At 49.5% G+C, this 23,083-nt stretch overlaps 1 protein-coding gene across 2 annotated transcripts in view; it reads left to right on the plus strand.

Annotated features, from left to right (window-relative positions):
• LOC127585338 (SH2 domain-containing adapter protein F-like) overlaps window positions 1-20,612 on the plus strand; it is a 180,106-nt gene extending 159,494 nt beyond the window's left edge. For both annotated transcript variants that reach the window (XM_052042723.1, XM_052042724.1), the window contains one exon: window positions 17,188-20,612. In XM_052042723.1, coding sequence (XP_051898683.1) covers window positions 17,188-17,374 — 187 coding nt within the window. In that variant the 3' untranslated portion in view covers window positions 17,375-20,612. The remainder of the gene's footprint in view (window positions 1-17,187) is intronic.
• The last annotated feature ends 2,471 nt before the right edge of the window (window positions 20,613-23,083 follow it).

Here is a 23,083-nt window from a genome sequence, read left to right on the forward strand (position 1 = left end):
CCAAGGCAGCAGGAGGTATAGACAGAGTCCATGGAGGGGAGGCTAGTTTCCGTGATGTGCAGGGCTGTGTCCACAACTCTGCAGCTTCTTGCGGTCCAGGGCAGAGCAGTTGCCGTACCAAGCCGTGATGCATCCAGATAGGATGCTTTCTATGGTGCATCAATAAAAGTTGGTGAGTGTCAAAGGGGACATGCCAAATTTCTTTAGCCTCCTGAGGAAGTAGAGGCACTCGTGAGCTTTCTTGGGCATGGAAGAAATTAATTGTTGGCGAGAAAACACTCTGAGCCCAGATGTGCAGCATGGTACATTTGGGTGCTCGCTTTAGTCAGCCATTACCAAATAACTGTGCTGAGAGGAGGTACCTGGTCCCAGCATCTTGGACAGTGCCTCAAACACTGAGCACCCCTGAAGGAGAGGGGAGGGATAGTAAATGATACCCTGGGCTCCCAGCATGTCCCCAGCGGGCTCAGTTACCGTCTCCGCTGTCTGAGTAAATGGCAAAAGAATCAAAGGAAAGCCTGAGGGAGAGAATGCTGTGTCTACAGGGAGGGGGACAGGTGGGAATCGCTGTACTAGAAGTTGGCATGGACTCAGTGGGCTGAACAGCCTCCTTCTGTATTGCGTTAAGTAAGTGACAGAACTCAGTCAAAGACCTCACACTCAGCAGCAACCCTGCCCCATTCTGTTGGGCCAGATACAGTGTCCATTCGGTCCAACTGTCCTGTGCTGGAGTTTCTATGCTTCCCACGAGCCCCCCCCCAACCCCCACCCCTCTTCTCCTCAACGTGCCGGAACCCTTTCCATGTTCTGGCAGCCTTCCTGGAAACTTCCCACTCTGTCTGCGCAGCGGTGACCGCGACTACCCGTTAGAGACAAGCATTGATTGAGAAGTACATCTTCAAACGGGAGTGTTCAGCTGCTGACATCCAATATCGACCTATTTAGCAAGTTCAAAGGGGATTGATTCTACCTCCAGCTGATCAATAGAGAACAGGGCTGAGATGGTCCGCTTGTGTAATAAGTCTGAAGTGCTATTTATTTTCCTGAACAACCTGCGATTCTTCACCGCACAGAGGGGATATTCCTTTCTTTCAGGGTTTGTATTCATATTTGTCCTCAGAATAGGCAGGAAGAATTTATTGCCCTTCCACCAACTGCCCCTCGAGTAAACGCTGATGAGTAGCATTGAACTGCCGCAGTCCTAATGCAACAAATGTGTTGGGCGGAGAGTTCCTTGGACTTTGACTGAGATTGAGGAGAGTTGTGAAAGCAGCCCAGTGCAAGTTGTTGTCTGGAACACTATCTCGGGAACTTCTCTGCTCACCCAACAGCGAGCCTCAGTTCAGCACGTGGGGCAAAAGTGGTAACCTCTGTGTGGCACTTCCTCGGGGTATCAGGCGAGATTTTTATGAAAAACACGATGATGCTGGAGGAACTCAGCAGGCCAGGCAGCATCCGTGGAGAAGAGCGGGTGGTCAACGTTTCGGGTCAGGGCTCTTCCCTCGGGAGATTTTTATGCCATGTCTCTGGAGCTTGTGGCTTGCTGTCACTGGGGTGTGCATGTTACCCACTGAGACATGGATAACCATGAGATTTCGAACCTCCACTGCAACTCTGTGCAATGCTGGATTGCTGCCAAGTACTCGGAGGAGATTACCTGAAATTAATTCTGTTTATTGCCTGTAATGACTTCTTTTCAAAAGACTGCTTCTGCATCACTAATTCTCCAGGATGGAGCCTTTTCATTTCTGCAAGTGTTTTGTGCTTATTGTTCTGCAAAAAAATTGCTACAAGTATAAAAATCATGTCCTGACACGACGCTGATTAGAAAGTGTGCAGCTTTACATTGCTGAGCTGAAGTCCCTCCTGGCTGAGAAGCCCAAGGGAAGGGAAGCAACACCTGTGGTGCAGGAAGGAAGAGACAAAGTGTTGGTTGGACTAAATCGAAAAGCAGTGGCCAAGTGGTTCAAGTTGAACATCAGAGGCAGAAACAGGAGGGCCCTCATACGTGCTGCCCCTTTCATTTGTAAAGCACATAACCTGCCTCTCCCCATATCCCTCAATCCCTTAATATTAGTTAATCTTTCACTCTCTGTCTTGGGAAGAGTATTCCAAGGATTGTCCACCCCTGGGAATTTTTGTCTTATCTCAGCCTTTTTGTTTTCAGGCTGTCATCCCAGGTGTGTCTGAGCAAGTGTGAGGTCTCGCACTTCGAGAGGTCAAACGTAAGAGGAAGGTGTATTGTTAATGGCAGGACTCTTAGCAACATCGATGTGCCGAGGGATTTGGGGTCCATAGCTCACTGAAAGTGGCCACGCAAGTAGATAGGGTGGTACCCAAGGCGTACGGCACACTTGCCTTCATCGGTCGGGGCATTGAGTAGAAGAGTCAGGAAGTCATGTTGCAGCTATGTAAAACTTTGGTTAGGCTCCACTTGAAGCATTGTGTGCAGTTCTGGTCGCCCCATTACAGGAAGGACGTGGAGGCTTTAGAAAGGGTGCAGAAGAGGCTCACCAGGATGCTGCCTGGATTAGAGGGTATGAGCTATAAGGAGAGTTTGGACACACTTGGGTTGTCTTCACTGCAGCGTCAGAGGCTGAAGGGAGATCTGATATAAGTTTATAAGATAATGCGAGGCATACATGGGGTAGACAGTCAGAATCCTCTTCCCAGGGTAGAAATGTTAGATACTAGAGATCATGCATTTAAGGCGAGAGGGGGGAAAGTTTAAAGGAGATGTGCGGGGCAAATTTATTTTACACAGAGTGGTGGGTGCCTGGAATGGGCTGCCAGGGGAGGTGGTGAAGGCAGATACAATAGGAGCATTTAAGAGGCTGTTAGGTAGCAGGGAGTGGAGGAACATGGATCATGTACAGGTAGAAGAGATGTAGTTTAATTTGGCATCGTGTTCAGCACAGATATGGTGGGCTGAAGGGCCTGTTCCTGTGCTGCGGTGTTCTATCTTCCATGTTCTATGGTCCTGGGCACCAAACCTAAATATTACCCCAACATCGACCCTGTGCAGCCCCAGAAGAATTTTGTACTTTTCAACAAGGTCACCTCTCATTCTCTTGAACTCAAAAGAGTGTATGGGTCAACTTGTTTAATCTGTTCTCATATGGTAACCCTGCCATCCCAGAAGCGTTTGAAAGATGTTGGCTTGTGAGCCGGAAGGCAACACTTGGATCCCTGGGAAGAACAAGTGCAGGGATTTGAGGGGACAGGAGAGGGGGCCCATTCAGCTTGTTGAGCCTGCTGCAACTTTCAGTGAGATCCTGGCTCCAACCCCACCTTCGTACTCAACCACCACAACCTGTCCATTGCCTCGGTGTTCAAAGGTCCACTGATCTCACCTGCGGGTGTGCTCAGTCCTCGAGCCTTCACAGCTCTGTGGGGGAGAGAACTGCAAAAGTTCACACCCCTCTGTGTAAAAAATTATCTTCCTGTCTCTGTGCGAAATGGTGAACCCCTTATCGTGAGATGTTGACCCTGTCCTGGAGTCTCCAGTCTCTGCCTGTACATCCCTCAGAATTCCAGATTTTCAAAGGGAAAAGTGTTGGTCTACTTAGCCTCCCTTCCCCTTCTTTTGTCTTGTTTCCCTCTCCTTTTTTACCTCTCCATTTTCCCCTGCCCCTGTGTCTGTCTCTTACTCATCTTTTTTTCTTTCTTCTCTATTTTGCTTGACTCCCTCTTTCTTTCTTTGTCCCTCTGTCTTGATCCTTCCCCAATCTCCCTGTCTGCCGTGCTCTCTTCATTCTCTCTCTCTCTGTCTCTCTCCCTCTCCCTCGCTCCCCCTCTCCCACTTTGTCCATCAAACATTCACCTCTCTCTATTTGTTTACACCAGAGAACTGGCCAGGCAACATTCCAGATAACAGAGATCCAGGTGAAGGGTCTCGACCCAAAGCGTTGACTGTCCATTTCCCCCACAGACACTGCCTGACCCACTGAGTTCCTCCAGCAGTTTGTTCATTTCTCACCCTATTTGTCTTTCTTTCTCTCTCTGTCTCTGTCCATCCCCCATCTCCTCTCTGTTGCACCCATGCTTGCTCTCTCTCTGTCTCTCTCTCTGTTTCTGTCTCTCTCTGTCTGTCTCTCTCTCGCTCTCTCATATTCTCTCGCTCACTCTCTCTCTCTTATTCTCTCTCTCTCCCTCTCTCATATTCTCTCTCTCTATCCCCATCCCTGTCTGTCTATTTCTCTCTCTCTCTCCCTTGCTCTGTGTCATCCCTCTACAGTTTGCTCATTCCCCTGGGGTGTAACAGAGAGGTGAGGAGGGACAGGTTCCTCTTGCCCTGCGCGAAAGAGCAGGTTCAAGGAAAGAGGCGAGAAAATTCATGTGAAGTTGCAGGGTTTAGAAGTGCCGGGCTTATGCATTTTACGCTGAGACTCAGGTGATTCACTTTATCAAAATGCTGGTTTATGATTAATGACCTTATTAATGGGAATATTTTATTCCATTAGCTTACGTATTTGCTCTTGGAGATGATAAATATTGCAAAGCCTGAGTGGAGTCTGGGATTTTCAGTAGATTTTCCTTTAAAACTCAGAAATCACAAAATTAGCTGGATTCAGAATAAAAACATAAATAACTGGAGCAGGGGGTGGCCACTTGGACCCTCAAGTCTGTCCCATGACGGATCTGCCCCAAGCCTCAACCCCTCCCCTGTGCCAGTTCCCCAGAGCCCTCAGCTCCCCCATCTTGCAAAAAATGTATTTTCCTCCTCGTTAAGTGCCCTTAAAATGATCCAGCCTCCCAACGCCTTCCGGGGTGGAGAGTTCCAGAAACTCACCACCCTCTGCGAGAAGGAATTCTTAAACAACTCTGTTTTAAATGACTGCCCCTTATCTTGTAACCATGTTCTCTCATTCGAAACTCTCCCACCAGTGGAACCATCTCAACGCCTCCCCTGTCACGACCCCCCCTCCTCAGGATCTTATACATTCCAGTAAGATCATCCTTCATCGTTCTAAACTCCAAGGAATACAGATCGAATTTCTTCAGAGAGAAACTAATGGGAGTGCGGGAAAGAAAGGCAAAGTGCAACAACAGCCTTGCCTTTATGGAGACACAAGAGATTCTGCAGATGCTGGAATCTGGTGCAACACACACAAAGTGCTGCAGGAACTCAGCAGGTCAGGCAGCATCCATGGAGGTTGACATTTCGGGCCGAGACCCTTCATCAGGACTGGATTTATTTATAACCTTGCATTTATGCCCAGATACATCAGGAGTGGATGGTTCTCCATCCTGTCCAGGTCAGCAGTGTCCCACTGCAAAGACGAGCACAGAGGGCCGAGAACGTGCCGCCCTGTCTGTGGTGTTCTCCGCCAGAGGAGCCTTTGAGCTGAGCTGCCTGTCCGTCTCTCAGCTGGACATGAAAGAACTTCTGCCCGCTATTTTGTAAAAGGACAGGGGACTTCTCCGGGAGATCCTGATGCAGGGTTTCGACCTGAAACGTCGACAATTCCTTCCCCCCCACAGATGCTGCTCGACCCGCTGAGTTCCTCCAGCAGACTGTGTGTTGCTCCTGATTCCAGCATCTGCAGTCTCTTGTGTCTCCATTTTTCTGCAGTTGTCTTGAAATAAAACTTAGCCCTCAGGAAACATCACACAGGCCCTCTCTGGGGTAAGAACACCTGAATTATGGACATCCCGTACATACAGGCAAGCTCCTGTGCCACTATTAAGTTTGAAAGTCCGACGTACATACACACATTTGTTCCAACAAACAGCAGAACTATAGTTTCCTCTCTCTCAACACTTTGAATGATTGTTCTTTCTCACGAGTCTTATGTGCCTTTGGTGCCGTTCATTCCAACACTGTGGAGATACAGTGACCGTGGCTTTACGTGTATTTTCTGACGTATGGATGTCTGTAAAAACAGAACCTGTTCATTACCCAGGGATGACCCATATCTGGTCATTACCATCTTGCAGTTTCCGGGATCTTGCTGTGTTCAAATTGCCTGCTGCATTTCCTACGTTACAGCAGTTAGCATGTTTAAAAGGGCTTCAGAGGCTGTGAAGAACTTGGCGATACCGCAATTGTGAAAGGTGGGGCAGAGGGGAATGTGGTCTCACCTCTACACTGAGAGGTCTGGGGGCACTTTGGAGTGTTAACACGTACACACACACACACACACACACACACACACACACAGACGGACACATACACACACATACACACACATGCACATAGACAGATATACATACACAGACACACACACGCACATAGACAGACACACACAGACATACACACAGACACACACTTGCACACTCAGACACACAAACTACACACAGACACACACAAAATACGCAGACACATACACACACACACACACACACACACAAAACACTCACACACTCAGACGTACACTCACACATACACTCACACAGACAGACACACAAAACACAAACACACACACACACACACACACACACACACACACAGACACACACACACACACACACACACACACACACACTGGAGAGCCGGTCAGAAGAGCAGCCAGAGCAGTCCAGGGTTTTTTCTCATATTTCCTTATGAAATAGGACACGATACAGCTCTCTGGGCTGATGCTGGCACACAATCCCATTCACCCACTTATTTCTCTATACCCTACTCTCTTTCTCTACCATTCACCTAAAAACTAGGGCATTTTACTGCAGCAAATTAACCAGCCTCCATTTTTTTGAGATGTGGGAGAAAACCAGAGCACCCAGGGGAAACCCACGTGGTCATAGGGAGAACGTGCAAACTCCACACAGACAGTATCCAAGGTCAGGATTCGAACCCAGGTTGCTGGAGCTGTGAGGTAGGCAGCACTGTGTGGAGAACGACAAGGAGGGACACCCTGGGTGAATCCCTTTGTGTGAGTAGGCTAATTTCTGAGCTTGACTCAGTGTGACCAGGGTCAGTCCCGAAAGTGAAAATCAAAGACCTGCAGATGCTGGAAATCTGAGATAAAAACAGAAAATACCGGAAGCACTCAGCAGGTCGGGTCACCCCTGTGGAAACAGAATCAGTTAACGCTCCTGGTCTGGGACGCTTTTGTTAGAACTGCAAAAGAAAGTAAAACAAGTAGTTTTTCATTAGCAGAGGAAGATGGGTAGGACAAGGGGAATACCTCTGATAGGGTGAGACCAATGGGCTAATGGGAGCAGTTCTGTGCACATCCACAAAGTGGCAGTCTTTTCCCATCAGATTACCATAGATCCATAGAACACTACAGCACAGAAAACAGACCATTCAGCCCTTCTAGTCTGTGCCAAAACTTTATTCCGCTAGTCTCTTTGACTTGCACCCTGTCCATAACCCTCCAGACCTCTCCCGTCCATGTATCTACCCAATTTATTCTTAAAACAAGAGTGAGCCCGCATTTACCATATCAGATGGCAGCTTGTTCCACACTCCCACCACTCTCTGAGTGAAGAAGATCCCCTAATGTTCCCTCTAAAACGTTTCCCCTTTCACCCTAAAAGCCGTGTCCTCTCGTACTCATCGCTGCTAATCCAGGTGGAAAGAGCCTGCTCGCATTAACTGTCTTCACCCCTCATTAGTGAGCAGGTGAGTGTGGGGGGGGGGGGGGGGGGGGGGGGGGGGGGGGGGGGGGGGGGGGGGGGGGGCCGGGGGCGGGGAGGAAGAGAGAAAAGGTTACAGAGAAGTAAGTGGGGGAATGGGAACAAAATCCAGCATCGACCCAAAGGTCTGAATGGATTCCTTCTATTTTATAAGGAAATATGAAAAAAACTAACATGCTGCTTAAACCCTGGGGTGTTCTGGCTGCTTCTCCTCTGATCAGGCCCTACCTCTGCTCTGTATCTTCGCCAGGGGCATTGGGGGGTGTTTCGCGGCATTGTGCGTCAACCCTTGGACGATCCCCACATTCGGGGCTGATCCGCTCATCCGTGGGGAGGGTTGGTCTCGCACTCAGTGCGCGGGTCGGAGACACGCTGACTGCCTCTGGTCCCGCGCACGATATCCCTGCTACTTTACAGGATAATGACAGCAGTTGCATCTTGTAAGTGCTTCAGCTTAAAGCCTCATGAAAAATAGATGCAGAGCCTGAGGAAAGCTCGTAGCCAGCTTGTCTCCTGAGCTCTGCACGAGCTCCCCACTTGGTTAGAGTCTTAATTAAGTCCAGGGGCTTCTTGCTCTGTTAGGATATTTCCTCTAATAAACTCACACTCTTAAGTGACTGTTCCCTAACCACACCTGTGTCCCTTGATGCACCAGTCAGTTAGCTTCCTCCAAAAGGAATCCATCTGTGGGCTGTATCTGATTATTCTGCAATGGATGTGTGTTCTCTCGGTCTCTGCCAGCTCTCTCTCCAGCAACCTCTTGATTTTAAATTTCTTGTCCTTCTTCTCAAACTCCCTTCCTCACTCCCAGTGTAACCCACTGCAAGCTCCTCCTCACTGCAACCTCCCCGGTTCGCAGCAGCACAGCGGGAGGCCATTTGGCCCATCGAGCCTGCAATAGCTCCTTACAAGAGCAATCCTGGCGGTCCCATTCCCGGCCCTTCCCTACATTCCTGCAATCTTTTCCTCTGTGGGGGCGGCATGCAAAACAAGGTTTTCCACTGTACCTCAGTACATGTGACAATAATAAACTAATCACCAGTTACCCTTTTAGAAGTGACGACTAAAGCCACTTGCTAAAGAAAAATACAGAGATACTGGACTCTGCCTGTCTTTCAGTGTGTGTGTGTGTGTGTGTGTGTGTGTGTGTGTGTGTGTGGATGTGTGTGTGTGTGTGTGCGTGTGTACGTGCAGGTCTATGGTATATATCTTCATGTATGTGTGTCTGTATCTGTGTGTGTGGGGGGAATGAGGTCTATGTATTTTCACGTTTATATGTATCTATGTCTCTATATCTGTGTGTGTGTGTGTGGGTGTGTGTGTGTGTGTGTGTGTAGGTTTGTGTGTGTGTGTGTGTAAATCAGTTTCCTCTATTTCAGTTGCCACTTGAAACCCAGCCTTTCTCAAGGTCTGGAAATCTCTTAGACTATTCTTTGCTTTAAAAAAAAATTAGATTTAATCCTACAGCAAAAAGCTTTCAGATATAAAATACAGTCAATTAGAGGATAATAACCAGATCCAAAATAAGACCCACATTACAGATCCCGAAGGCTTTCTGTGAAGCGTGTTCAGAATGGATAAAAACAAGTCACCTAGTGTAACCATAGAAATTCAGTGACCTTTGCCAAAACAAAAGGTTTCGTTAATGGAATAAGGGAGAATGAGGCAAACAGCAGGTCAGCTCTGTGGGAGCAGGGGGCCTTGCCTGCAAGGCAAAAGAGAAGAACCAATTACAGAGGAGATCTCACAAAATCCTCGAGCAACACATCCTTCCGTCTCTGAGATGTGGCTGAGAGCAACTCACTGGCTGTGGATTACTTTGGAAGCCGGTGACTGTGGAATATGCTGTCAGCTTTTCTGGGACGAGGGTGAAGTTAGCAAGATCCACAGAGCAGCATTGGGGATTTACAAGCAATTATTCAGGGTGCCTTCCCCAGTGACGGTGGGCGTGGAATGTTCACCAGGACACTCAGGGCAAGCTGGTGGTTCCACTGCAGACGGGGGCCTTGACACCACCTCAAGGGAGTCTCAATCAGAAAGGTGGCGCTCCCTCAACACTGCCCCTCCCACAGTGACACTCCCTCAGTACCACCCCCTCACAGTGTGACCCTCCCTCAGTACCACCCCTCCCACAGTACTGCCCCTACCACAGTGTGACCTTCACTCAGTACTGCCTCTCCCAGTATGACCCTCCCCCAGTACTGCCCCCCTACAGTGTGACCCTCCCTCAGGAATGCACACAAACACTTACTGTACATGTGCACACAGTAAGTAGTGACCTGACTTACTGAGCACTTTCCTCTTTGGGACCTCCTACTTGGCTACCTAAATGTCATGAATGCCTCCTGGGGGTAGTCTGCAAGTCAGAGACTCTGTTTATTCAGAGAGATCTGACCCAGCTGACAAACATTTCCTCATCCACTGCAAACTGCAAAGCGTCTCCAGGCCCTGCAAGTAAAACAGTTTACGCAGGGTCCCCTCTGTCTGTGGCTACCCTCCCAGGACACAACCTGCCCCAAGGGCAGCCCCCACTCACACTGAAGCCTGAGTGAACAGGACTGGGCAGCCTCATACTACATAGAACCTAGAACAGTAAAGCACAGAACAAGCCCTTCGGCCCACAATGTTGTGCCGACATAGCTAATCCCTCCTACCTACAGAATGCCCATATCCATTTTCCTCTCATTCATGTGCCCATCCAAGCCCTTCTTAAAAGCCCCCAATGAACTTGCCTCCACCACCCTATCAGGCAACGCATTCCAGGCATCCACCACTCTCTCAGTAAAAAACTTAAGCCCTCACGTCTCTTCTGAGCAACACAGGAAGGTTGCACCCTCGCCGAGAGACATCCTGCCCAGCTTTATAAGTGACTGGGAGTGTCTGGGGTAATTGATGGGAGGGTGGTGAGAGTAAAATGGGATTAGTGTAGGCATGGTGTAGATTGGTACCTGATGGTCCGCACAGACTCGATGGGCCGAAGGGCCTGCCTTGGTGCTGTTTGACTCCCTGAGTTCTAAAGGTCCTGCAGGTTTCACTTCTCATTTGCATTTTGCGGCAGTCTTGTCACAAGGAGCAGGAGGAGGCCACTCGGCCCCACCATTCAATACGATCATGGCCGATCTGCCCCAGGCCTCGTCTCCTCTTCTGTGCCAGTTCCCCAACCTTTCAACATTTACCTTCTCCTCTTTAGATACCCCCGGTGATCCGGCCTGCAGGGTCAGGTCATGTGACTCAGTGGGCAACGCAATCCCAGACTACAATGCAACACTCCAGTCCGCGTCACCAGTGTAGCGCTGAGGGACTGTCACCCTGATGGAGGTGCCGATGATTAGATGAGACATTAAACTGAGACCCCGTCTCCTCCTCAGGTGTGCACACAAAGATCCCATTAGCACTGATTGGTAATTGGTTTATTATTGTCACATGTACCGAGGTACAATGAAAAACTTTGTTTTTCATGCCATCCTTACAGATCATTTCATCACATCAGTGCATCGAGGTAGTACAAGGGAAAAGCAATAACAGAATGCAGATTAAAGTGTTACAATTATAGAGAAAGTGCAGTGCAGGCAGACAATAAGGTGCAAGGTCATAACGAGGTAGATTGTGAGGTCAAGAGTCCATCTTGTCGTACTAGGGGACTGTTCAGTAGCTGTATAACAGCGGGATAGAAACTCCTTGCCTTACCTGGGTATCTCCGTGGAGGGTTCTGGAGTAGGCAGTGACAATATCTGAATTACATCACAGTGTAACTACACTTAATGTTAACTTCCAGTGAAGCATATCTCTGTTAATCTTCCTTTATTCTAAAACTGGCTGGTTCTCAGAAGCAGAAGTTATCCTTCAGTCACACTGTAGAGTGCATCGGCCACTGTTAGTCTCCCTGTCCAATGTTCAGTTCCAATGACTTGAATGACAACTGGGGTACAGGGTAGGGGCAGCACTGTGCCACAGAGGGTAGAGCCACTGTCTCACAGCTCCAGAGATCTGGGTTGATCCCGACTTCCAGTGCTGTCTGTGTGGAGTTTGCACGTTCTCCCTGCAACTGTGTGGGGCTCCCCCAGGTGCTCCCACAGGTGCTCCCATTTCCTCCCACATCCCAAAGATGTGCGGGTTGGTAGGTTAATCGGCCGCTGTAAATTGCCCCCCTAGTGTGTGGGTGAGGGTAGAATCTGGGAGTTGATGGGAATGTAGGGAGAATAAAATGGGAGTGGTGTAAATGGGTGGTTGATGGGTAGCACAAACTTGACGGGCCAAAGGGCCTGTTTCCATGCTGTACAACTCTCTAAGAATGCACTTTGCTAGCTGCAACTCATTGGTCCTCATACCCAAGGAGTATTTCCAGATGTAGGATACTTAACTTAGTTATTATGACACAGAAGGAGGCCATTTGGCCCATCAGACCGATGCCAGATCCCAGCAGAGCTATCCCATCCCACTCCCCCACATCTAGTTCCACTGTAGCTCTGCAGCTGATCCTCCCCCAGTGTTGACATCAACTCCCCCCACATTCTACCACTCACCTACACTCCAGAGGCAATCTATAGTGCCAATTAACCCACCAACCTACATGTCTTTGGGACGTGGGACGGACCCAGAGCACCCGTGGGAAACCCACGCAGTCACAGGGAGAACGTGCAAACTCCACACAGACAACACCAGAGGTCAGGATCGAACCCGGGTTGCCGGAGCTGTGAGGTGACGGCTCTACCCGCTGCGCCACTCTGCTGAGATCACCCAAGTCCGTGGCTCATGCTGATCTGAAGTGGACCTTCCTTCTCATCTCCACATTCCATGAGAATTACCACATAAATCTGCCTTTTCCAGAAGATCAACACAGCCTATTACATTATAAAGCAGGGAGAGGAAAATGATTTTTAAAAAATCACATGGTGTTATTACAATTTAAAATCCACGAGCTGGAAGATAGAAACCAATTAAACAGCAGTTTTCAAAGGGAATTAGATAAGTATTTGAAAAGAACAAGAAATACAAGGCTGTAGGAAAGTCAAGTAGTGCGACTAATTGGAGAGGGTCTTTCAGAGAGCAGGGCTGCAATGTGGAGTCATAACTAAAACGTGAACCTTAAATCAAACTGAATTTTACTTTCACACATTAATTATGCACCACTAACTGCTCCTTGCAAGGCCTGCATGCCAATTGACAAATCCTAATCCATAATGAGGAGAGTTATGGCATTTAGTATACAGCTACGCACAGCCTAAACAATGCACCCATCTCAATCTTACTGATATGGGACTTTAGTGAAACCTGCACGCTGTTGGAGGTGTTGGGGGAGATTAAATTGTCTATGCACTGGCTCCTTGATCACACTCCCTGAATGAGATGTGGGTTAGTTTAGCTAGTTAGTTAGTCTATTTTATTGTCATATACACCAGGGTGCAATGAAATTCCTTGCTCACGTGAAGCTCACAGAGTAAACGGTATACATGGTAATGATAAATACAGCAATAAATACAGCGACAAGTGCAAAACAACAGAATGGGGCAAAGTATAAATGGTGCAAACTGAGGTAGTGCAGAACGAAATGTTCAAATGGCAATAATGGAATAACTGAGAGAGGGGGAAATGAAGAGTCTGAGAATGTAGCAGCACCATCAGGAAAAAGACAGCGTTCCCACCCCCCCCCCCACATTCTTTCCCCAGCAGCAAGCCCAGGGAGCAGTCTGGAGGGGGCAGGAGTGGGAGGCTGACGGTCTGCTGTGTTGCCAGAGGAGCCATCTCTGGTTGAGCTTCTGACCGAGGACCAGCCTTCTTCATCAGGTGGAACCTGAGGAGCAGCAGTCTTGGCCGATAATCCTCCCTCCAGACCTTGTCCTGTCCTTGTGGGAGTGGATCCCTGGTACAACACCCCCACTCTCCACACCCTCAATCATCTCCCAGGGAGTGTGTCGCCCAAAAGCTGGGTAGAACCAGTAGTGGAGGTGGAGGGTGGGAGCTGGGGGTGCCTGCAAGTTTTGGGGGGGGGGGGCTGCCGAGCGATGCACAGCTGAGGGGGGACTTCAAGCAGTGAGGTTATGGGTTTTCAGATTTCAGCTCTCCCCTCCTTCATCTGCCTATCACCCCCCAACCTCACCTGGATCCACCTATCACCTGCCAGCCCTTCCCCTCACCTCTGGCTATTTCCCCTCTTATCTTTCAGTGCAGCTGAGGGGTCTCAACCTGAAACGTCGACTGTCCATCTCCCCCCACAGATACTGCCTGACCCACTGAGTTCCTCGGGCAGTTTGCTTGTTGCTCCAGGATTTCAAAAACCCACTGCCGGCGAGGTGGCCGATCCCCGGAATGTGACTCACAGCACTGCCTCCCACTCCCAACTCATCCCCCAAACCTCCTGCCAGAAGCTGCAGCCTCCACATTCAGTGTTTCACCCTGGGTTAGTGAGTCATCGGTGGGTCAGGGAAATGCCAGCCGTCGCCTGTTAGTTGAAGAGCGGTCGGTTGTCCCTCTCCAGCCAGCCACTTCCCGAGGAAGGAAGCGATTGATTCTGGATGTGGAGATAGAAGGAGCCGGACAATGCACTGCGCTGTCTGAAGAATTCAGGCCACAAGCACTTCAGAGCCTGTGTGAAAGGAAAGGAAACAAGCTGTCCTTAAACTGAGAACTTTCTAAAGCTGCTCTGCTGGACTAGGGGTATTTAGTTACAAGGAGAGATTGGATCGAGTGGGATTGTTCTCACTGAAGTGCAGGAGGCTGAGGGGTGACCTTAGAGGGGTTTATAAGATCATGAGGGGCATTGATAGGGTAGATGGTCACAGTCTTCTCCCAAGGGTAGGCGAGTCCAGAACTAGAGGGCACAGGTTTAAGATGAGAGGGAGAAACTTAAAGGAGATCTGAGGGGCAGGTTTTTCACACAGAGGGTGGTGGGGATGTGGAACGAGCTGCCAGAGCACGTGATTGATTTATTACTGTCACGTGTACTGAGACACAGTGGAAAGCTTTGTTTTGCTTGCCATCCAGACAGATAGACATGGGTACAATTATGACGTTTAAAGGACATTTGGACAGGGAGATGGATAGGAAGGGAATAGAGGGATATGGACCAAATGGTCATCCCGATGTGCCCAGTTGCATGGGTGATTAGTTAATAATCCATCAGTGAGCGTCATCATTTGGTCTACGAACAGAATGCTCTTATTCACAACGTTTGTGTGCACGAGCTTTAATTCTCGTTGTGCTCTGGTGGTAAAATAGTAAGACTAAACTTGGATGACTTGAATCACCAAGACATAGAAGGCGACATACCAGGTAAATGGGATTGGTGTCGATGGGTCAGTATGGACAGAGTGGGCCGAAGGGCTTGTTTCCCTGCTGTATGACTCTATCCCTCTACTGCAGGAATCGATCTGGTAAATCTTTCCCACATTTCTTCTGCTGCAAGTATAACATCCACCTGCCTCTGTCTCCCAACTCCACCCCTGCCCCTCCTCTTCCCCTACCTGGCTCAATCTGCCCATCATCCAACCCCTCCCCCCCCCACCACCAGTCCACCACTCACCTCTGTCTCACCACTACCCCTCTCCACTTTGTACTGGCTATCTCCACTCGGGAGAGGGTCTCAACTCGAAATGTCGACAATGCTTCTCCCCCCACAGATGCTGCTCAACCCACTGAGTTCCTCCAGCAGATTGTGTGTTGCTCCAGGTTCCAGCATCTGCGGCCTTGCAAATATATCCGTCCTTCGACAGGGAGACTGGATCTGTCCACAGTATTCCAGTTCAGTCTCACCTGTGCCCCTACATAAGTTGCAGTGAGACCTCTTCCCTCTTGTCCTCACACCCTCTTGTACTAAAGGCCAGTGAACAATTTAGCTTCCTGCCACTTGCTGTACCTGCACATTAACCTTCAATGATTCGTGCACAAGGTCGCTCTGGACACCCAACACCTTTCAACCTCTCACCACTTATTTTTCCTTCCAAAGTGGAAGATCTCACATTTTTACACACTGGTGTTAGAAAAGCCAGAGGTGATCAGTTTGAGACGTACAAGCCTCTGAGAGGCATTGGCAGAATGGATGCTAAGGGGCTGCTTCCTCAGGGTGTGGATCCTCAGACTGGAGGTGGATCCGAGCATCAGAGTAAGGTGTCAGGTCTTTAAGGTGGAGGGGAGGAGAAATTCCCTCACTCAAGGGGGTTGTGACTAATTGGAAGCCAGTTCTCTCACAGAGTTTTGCAATTGAATCCATTCATAGCTCCAAACTGGACAATGAGGGAATTGGGAATGCTGGACATTGGATCGAAGCACAGGATGAGTCATGAACTGATTGAGTGCCAGAAGTGGTTTGAAGAGCCAAAAGGCCTACTCTTGTTCCAATCTCTTAACCTCCTATTCAAGGACAGGAGTCATCATGTTGATCTCTGACCAGTGGCTGTTTCGACCAATTAGCAGCAGGGTTCTTGTGACTGATGATTGCAGCTCAGAGAGGGTCATCCTGATGCCGGTGGGTTGGTGTGCAGGAGTCTCAGGCCGTGACCTTCACTGACACACAGCAGGCTCTTCCACTGCTGTGACACTCAACAGCTCTGATTTTGTGCAGTAAATCCAGGCCAGGCACTTCCTGAACCTCTGTCCCGTGATCAAAAGCAGCAGCCGAACCTTCGTTCCATTTCTGAGGGCAACTTACTCCGTTCCACTCACTGCATAGAAAGGATAAGTGTGACGTGGTCTTTGACCCGGGCCCTTGCTCACTGGTAACTGGGGCTGTCTCCAGGCAAGTCTCACACCTCGCTGGCTCTGAGCTTACCTGGTACAGCCCATCGTTAGGAGTCCCCCTGTTGACCCTGATAACTTGCTGGCTGCCTTGTTCCGGAGTGAGTATTGCTTGCCTGGAGCTTGGGCAGGCCAGTGGATCATGCAGTGGGTCCATCCTTGCATTTCACCTCAGGACTGTTACAATCAGCTCGCAACACATGCAGATCAGCAGCGTCGAGGACTCAGCATCACACAGGGCTCAGCGTCATACAGGGCTCAGTGTCACACAGGACTCCCAGGGTCCAAACATGCATCAGGATTGATCATAATTTCTCATCAGACTGACAGCCTCCTTTATACTTGTTTCATGAGTGTTTTAGGTGTTATTAATGTGGTAATTCACATTCCATATCAAACAGCGACAGACCCATCCCCACCGGTACTGTACCCCCCGGTGTTATACAGTGACCGACCCGTCCCCACCGGTATTGTACCCCGGTGTTATACAGCGACAGACCCATCCCCATCGGTACCGTACTCCAGTGTTATACAGTGACAGACCCATCCCCCCCAGTACCGTACCCCGGTGTTATATACAGCGACAGACCCGTCCCCACCGGTCATGTACCCCATTGTTCAACAATGACAGACCTGTACCCCGGTGTTACAGTGTTATGTGCTTCCTTTCCTGAATGATACTCACTCCACCGTGTACATCAGTGCTACAACCTGCTTGTTCTGTGGTCACCATTACTGACACCAGCATTTCATTCCAAGGTCATGGCTCCTTCTGAGAGCTGGTGCAGGTTTGATGGGCTGGATTGCCTCTTTCTGCATTGTAACTGGTGATTTTCCAGTTCTAACTGTGTGCTTTACATCTCTTGTCTGCAGGAGTAACCAGGGATTCATGCACATGAAACTCACCCGGACCAAAGAGAGCAAATACATCCTGGGCCTGAACAGTCCACCATTTGACAGTGTGCCAGAAGTAATCCACTACTACAGCAGTCGCAAGCTGCCCATTAAAGGAGCTGAACACATGTCCCTCCTGTACCCCGTGGCTATCAGAACACTATAGCGATGGACGCAAGTTCCGCAGGCACAGAATTTTATCTTGTAGGCACGCACACACTCGCTCACTCACGCAGAGGCAGCCCTCTGATCTTTGACCTTCAGCCAGTGACAAGAAGAACTGGAGGGCTGGTGTCAGACGTTGATCCCACAGAGCTGCTGTTACCCTAACACCAATCACACCCATCCGAGAGCACACCGCTCACTGCAAACCCAATGCATGGTGCTGACTGGAAGTCCCAGTTTGGCCGCCATATTAAGGACTTACAGAAACTATCTGTGTTGCAACTTCTCGGAAGTCTGGACTGCTGTTGAAATCCTTACTTGATGACTATTTATGCAGAGTTTTTCCTGTTCTTTTCTAGGGGCTTTATTGAGCCTGGGAGATCTCCAAGGTGTAAGGGCACTAAACAACCCCCAATTTAGTCCTAACTTAGCAGTTTGTCTGAAGGATAATCAGATGGGAATTGAGAACTGAAATGCTGGTGCATTCAGAGGTGAAGGTTTGGTACAAAGCAAGCAACTTGGTGGACAGTGTAGAGGGAGCTTTACTCTGTGTTTAAGCCCTGCTGTCTTTGCCCTGGGAGTGTGTGATGGGACATTGTAGACGGAGCTTTACTCCTTATCTAACCTGTGCTGTTCCTGTGAGTGGGAGTGTGTGATGGGTCTTTGTAGAGGGAATTTTACTCTGTATCTAACACCTGCTGTCTCTGCCCTGGAAGTGTGTGATGGGACAGAATAGAGAGAGATTTATTCTGTATTTAATCTGTGCTGTCTCTGCCCTGGGAGTGTGTGATGGTACAGTGTAGAGGGAGCTTAACTCTGTATCTAACCTATGCTGTCCCTGTCCTGGGGCTGTGTGATGAGACAATGTAGAGGGAGCCTTACTCTGTCTCTAACCTGAGCTGTCCCTGAGCTGAGGCCGTGATCGATAGCTGTGTGAATCTGTGGAGTTTTCTCCCACATTAACATCTCTCACCTTGAAGAACACAAATGGAAGCTGCAGTGATATCCAACGTTCGACCGCTCCCTAACAACTGATCTGTGCCAAGCACCAATCATGGAAAAGGTAATGACAACTTGCTCCTGACATTTAATCGAAGAAAAGATGTGAAAGATTCTGGAATACTGGACAAGACAGGAGCTGCTTTCCTGAGAAACCGGTGTTAAGTGGTGGCTAGGGAAACAGTGCAGAATAAATTCAGCTAAAGAGCTTTGAAAAGGGTAGACATTGCATCTGACGGTGGAAGTTAATGAGGCCTGTAGTAATTTACTGGAGGCAAGTACTTAAAATGGGGGACAAAGTGATGTCTTTTATATGCCAATATCACCAGCAGTAATTTTTTTACAGTTCCCAACCCTGGTGGGTTTTAAAACTTGTCCTTATACATTTATAGTACCTGTTTACATGTTCCATTCCAACAAAGACATTCCTTGCAGAGCAATAGACGTTTACAAAGTATTTACAGCTTAGAAACAGGCTATTCGGCCCACATGGTTCCTGCATCCTCCCACACCCTTCCATTCATCCCTTACTGCAATGTAGAAACAAGCCATTCAGCCCATCTAGCCTGTGCTAACCCAGAGCAGAGCAATCCCATCAGTCCCGTTTCCCCTTCCTTCCCTGTAGCTGTGTGTCTCATTGCCCATTAACTCCCCTGACATTTACCTAGAGTAAGGGGAAAGTTAACTAACCTACCAACCCACACGTCCTTGGGATGGGCAAGGAATCCAGGACACCTGGAGTAAACCCACGCAGTCACAGGGAGAATGTACACACTCCACGCAGACAGGTCAGTGTTGAACCCAGGTCTCTGGAGCTGTGAGGCAGCGGCTCGGTCAGCTGCAGCCCTGTGGGTTTATCCAGCTTCTCTTTGAAACCATTACTGCTGTGCATCCCAACCACGTTCTAAATTCCCGTCACTACCTGGGGAAGCAAGTCTCTGATTGGATAGGCCATCCCAGACTAATGGCCCTTAATTCTGGTCTCACACAAGAGGAAGTCGCTGTCTCTCCCCCGGTGAACCCTCATTATATTAAAGATCTCGATCAGCTCTCAGACAACACTGGAACGCAACGAGCATCAGCCAAAGACACTCCTCTGGGTGAAATCCTGTGATGGGACAGGTTGGGAATGTGGTTCAGTTTTGTGAGTGTGGGAGAGATCCCAAGAACAGGCGAACTGAAGTACACAGTTGGGCTTCCCGATCCCACCAAGCCCGGATTTCAATCTGCTGGTCTCGGTAACAGTGATGTGGTTGGATTTGTGTTGAACCCTCATCCTGTGAGCTGTGGGGTACGGAATCTGCCATCCTTCGCTGCTCTGGGGATAGACATCATCCCCGACTCACACATGGTTGTCCACCCCAGCAAGCACTTGAATCCAGTGGTTACTGGGCAGCAAGGGTTGGGCAATAACAAAGAAAATCTCTCCTGGAGAGGTGGTGACATGATGTCCATGGCGTTGACCTTAATCCCTGTGGCCTGGTGAACAACGATGGTGACCGTTGTGTAGTTACAAGTGGGAGAGACCCAGCTCTGGGTCAGGCTGCTCAACACTGAGGTGAGCACTCAGGTGGGACACTGTCTGGTGCAGACACTTAGGTTGAAGAGAGAGGGGGGTAGCAGTCACTGGAGGTGAGAGACCAGGCTGGGGGGTGGGGGATTCCTGCTGTCAATACCAATGTGCAGATGTTAGGAGAGGTCACATCTGGACTCAGCTGAGGCCAAATGTCCAAATGACACCGAGGACTAGAGGGTGAAGAGTGAGCCCAGGGATCGTTACCAGGACCTTGGGTCAATCTGGTCTGGATCTAGTCTGGGTCAGTCTGTCCTGGGTCACTGTATTCTGGGTCAGTCTGGTCCAGTTCTGGTCTGGATCAGTCTGGTCTGGGTCAGTCTGCTCTGGGTCACTATTCAGTCTGGTCTGGGTCAGTCTGTCCTGGATCAGTCTAGTCTGGGTCAGTCTGTCCTGGGTCAGTCTGGTCTGGGTCAGTCTTGGTCAAGAGAGGAAGGAAGAAACTGAAGTGAGAAGCTGCTCACAACAGAAGGAATCTCCCACAGCCAGTCAGCCCACACTGCTTGAAGCTTACACAACGGTGCAAGTGGTTCAGAAGAATTCCCTTAAATGGTGCCCTGCACTGTGGAGCCTTTTCGGTATGTTATTTATTAAAAATAGTAACTGATCTGCAGCACTTGTGGTGTCTGGGATGATGCATCAATGATCATTAAATTTCGATGCTTGTTTAATACGATCTCGTCTGTTGTTCTGGGAACGGCGTTGTCAAGGACACATCATTGGGTGGGGTTGGTTTTATGCTGATGTCCACATTCCCAGTTAGCACCATTCCTGGGCTCCTGGGAACGACTTATTCTGCAGAAGGAGCCAGAGGGTGCAGAGGTGGTGGTCCTGTTGCTGCAGGGATCTCCCATTTTCACCACTGTAAATGTGACGTCCAGGGATGATCAGAGAGCTTCGTGGAGAGGGAGGATAAAGTCACAGTGGCTGATTCCATAATTTAGTCAGTGAAACAGGAACACAAGCAGGAGGAGGCCACTCGGCCCCTCAAGTCTGTCCCGCCATTCAATATGTTCATGGCTGATCTGCACCAGGCCTCTTCTGTACCAGTTCCCCATAACCCTCAAATCCTTGATCTTTCAAATATCTCCATCTTAAATCTATCCAGCAATCTGCCCTCCCCACCCTCTGGGGCAGAGAATTCCAGGACTCACTGCCTTCTGAGAGAAGAGATTTCTACACACCTCAGCTTTAATAGCCGGTCCCTTTTGTAGCTATGTGTTCCTGTCCATAACTCTCCCACTGCTAAAACCATCTCAACATCTGCCCTGTTGAGTTCCCTTAGGACCTTATACATTTGGATAAGGTCTCCCCTCATTCTTCTAAATACAGACCCAAACTGTTCAACCCTTCTTGACAGCACGACCCTCTCGTTCCAGGAATGAGCCTGGAGAATCACCCTTGGGCTGCCTCCAATGCTGCCATATCCTGTCTTGGTTCAGGGGACCAAACCTGTGCACAGTACTCCGGGGGCGACCTCACCAACACCCTGTCCAACTGACACCTGCTGTTCGAGACCCCTCCCACCGACAGTGTACGGAGCTGGGTGCCCACCCTGTGCAGGGGGGGCTGGGGCTGTTGACCAAGTCCTTGTGAGTACACTGTGCTGTGCTGCCCATTGACTGAGGTTGGCTGGTGTACCCTGTTCACACCCCACACACCCACCCCCCACACACCCCATCCCACACCCCCACCTCACCCCCACACACCCACCCCAACACACCCCACACACCCCATCCCACACCCCCACCTCACCCCCACACACCCACCCCAACACACCCCACACCCACCCCACACACCCCACCCCCACCTCACACACACCCCACCCCCACCCCCACACATCCCACACCCACCCCCACACACACCACCGCCACACACACCACCCCCACACACCCCACCCCACAGACTCACCCCACACATCCACCCCCACACACACTACTCCCCACACACACATCACTCCCCATCTCAGGAACCTTCCCCCCACCACCTAACACCACTCCCTATTTCGGGAACCCACACCACTCCTCCCTCCGTCACCCAGTGAGCCACCAGCTCCTGATACTGACAGGGGAGATGTTGAGGTGCTCTTTCCTCGGCCTGGAGGGTTTAGCAGTGGGGACCTGGCCTCATGGGGACTGCAGTGAGTAAACACTGACCCGGGGGCTGAGGAAGCTCCGTCCTTGACGAAATCCAAGGCTGTGATTGGTGGACTTTTGAGCAGCCACAGGACCAAGGGATTCAGAATGAGTGGTTTCGGGGCCGTAGCCTACTGACAATTTGATTTCAGACCCCCTCAGGACCAACACACCATCTTAACTCAAGATTCCTCATTTGCCAGGTTTCGTTCGTTTATTGGCCTTTCAGCTGCTCACCCCCAGGTCACTAACATGTTGTTAACGGCCTGAATCTCCCTCCCAGCAACCAGGAGGTTCCACCCATCACAGGATATATTTCCAAAGCATTTCAAGGGACCTTTCTCTTCTTCACCCCTAAAGGATCATAAAAGAGATTCTTTTACCTATTTCACTCAGGCTATTGCCTCAGGCTTTGTCACATAGGTGGTTAATGGCCTTTGTTGTATTGGAGCTGGATGTCATGTGATGAAGGTTATTACCCATTGATGTTGAATAATGGGCAAGAGAGAGAGAGATCTGGTGGCAGACACAGGTTCTGCCAGTGGTATTTGCAACAGAACCCAGAGTGACCAGGCAGATGAGGAGAGTAATCTGTGCATTACCAAAGCACTAAGACTAACAAAAGAGAATATCAACGTAAGTTTTACTATTTACAAGATTTTAAAAACCTTACAGAGGGAGTTGGTTGGCAGAGGAACACAATGGATGAAAATGAAGAGTTACCCCAAGGTTGATGGAGGTTTATTGGTACCGTACCTGGGGCAGGGCACCTCATTTATTCCTCATTGATTCTGGTGCAGAAAGAATTCCGTCAAAGAGTCCGATGACTCGTTTCTGGGTGATTTTTGTGTAATGTTAGCTGAGGGATTAAGATGGCATTCCCTCATTGAAGCATGATCAGTGCAGAGCTGCTCTTTGATGTCATAGAGTCATCGAGTGCTACAGCACAGAAACAGGCCCTTCAGCCCATCTCGTCCATGCCGACCTGCACCCGGACCATATC

This window comes from Pristis pectinata, chromosome 32, assembly GCF_009764475.1.
Source record: "Pristis pectinata isolate sPriPec2 chromosome 32, sPriPec2.1.pri, whole genome shotgun sequence".
Classification (NCBI taxonomy): domain Eukaryota; kingdom Metazoa; phylum Chordata; class Chondrichthyes; order Rhinopristiformes; family Pristidae; genus Pristis; species Pristis pectinata.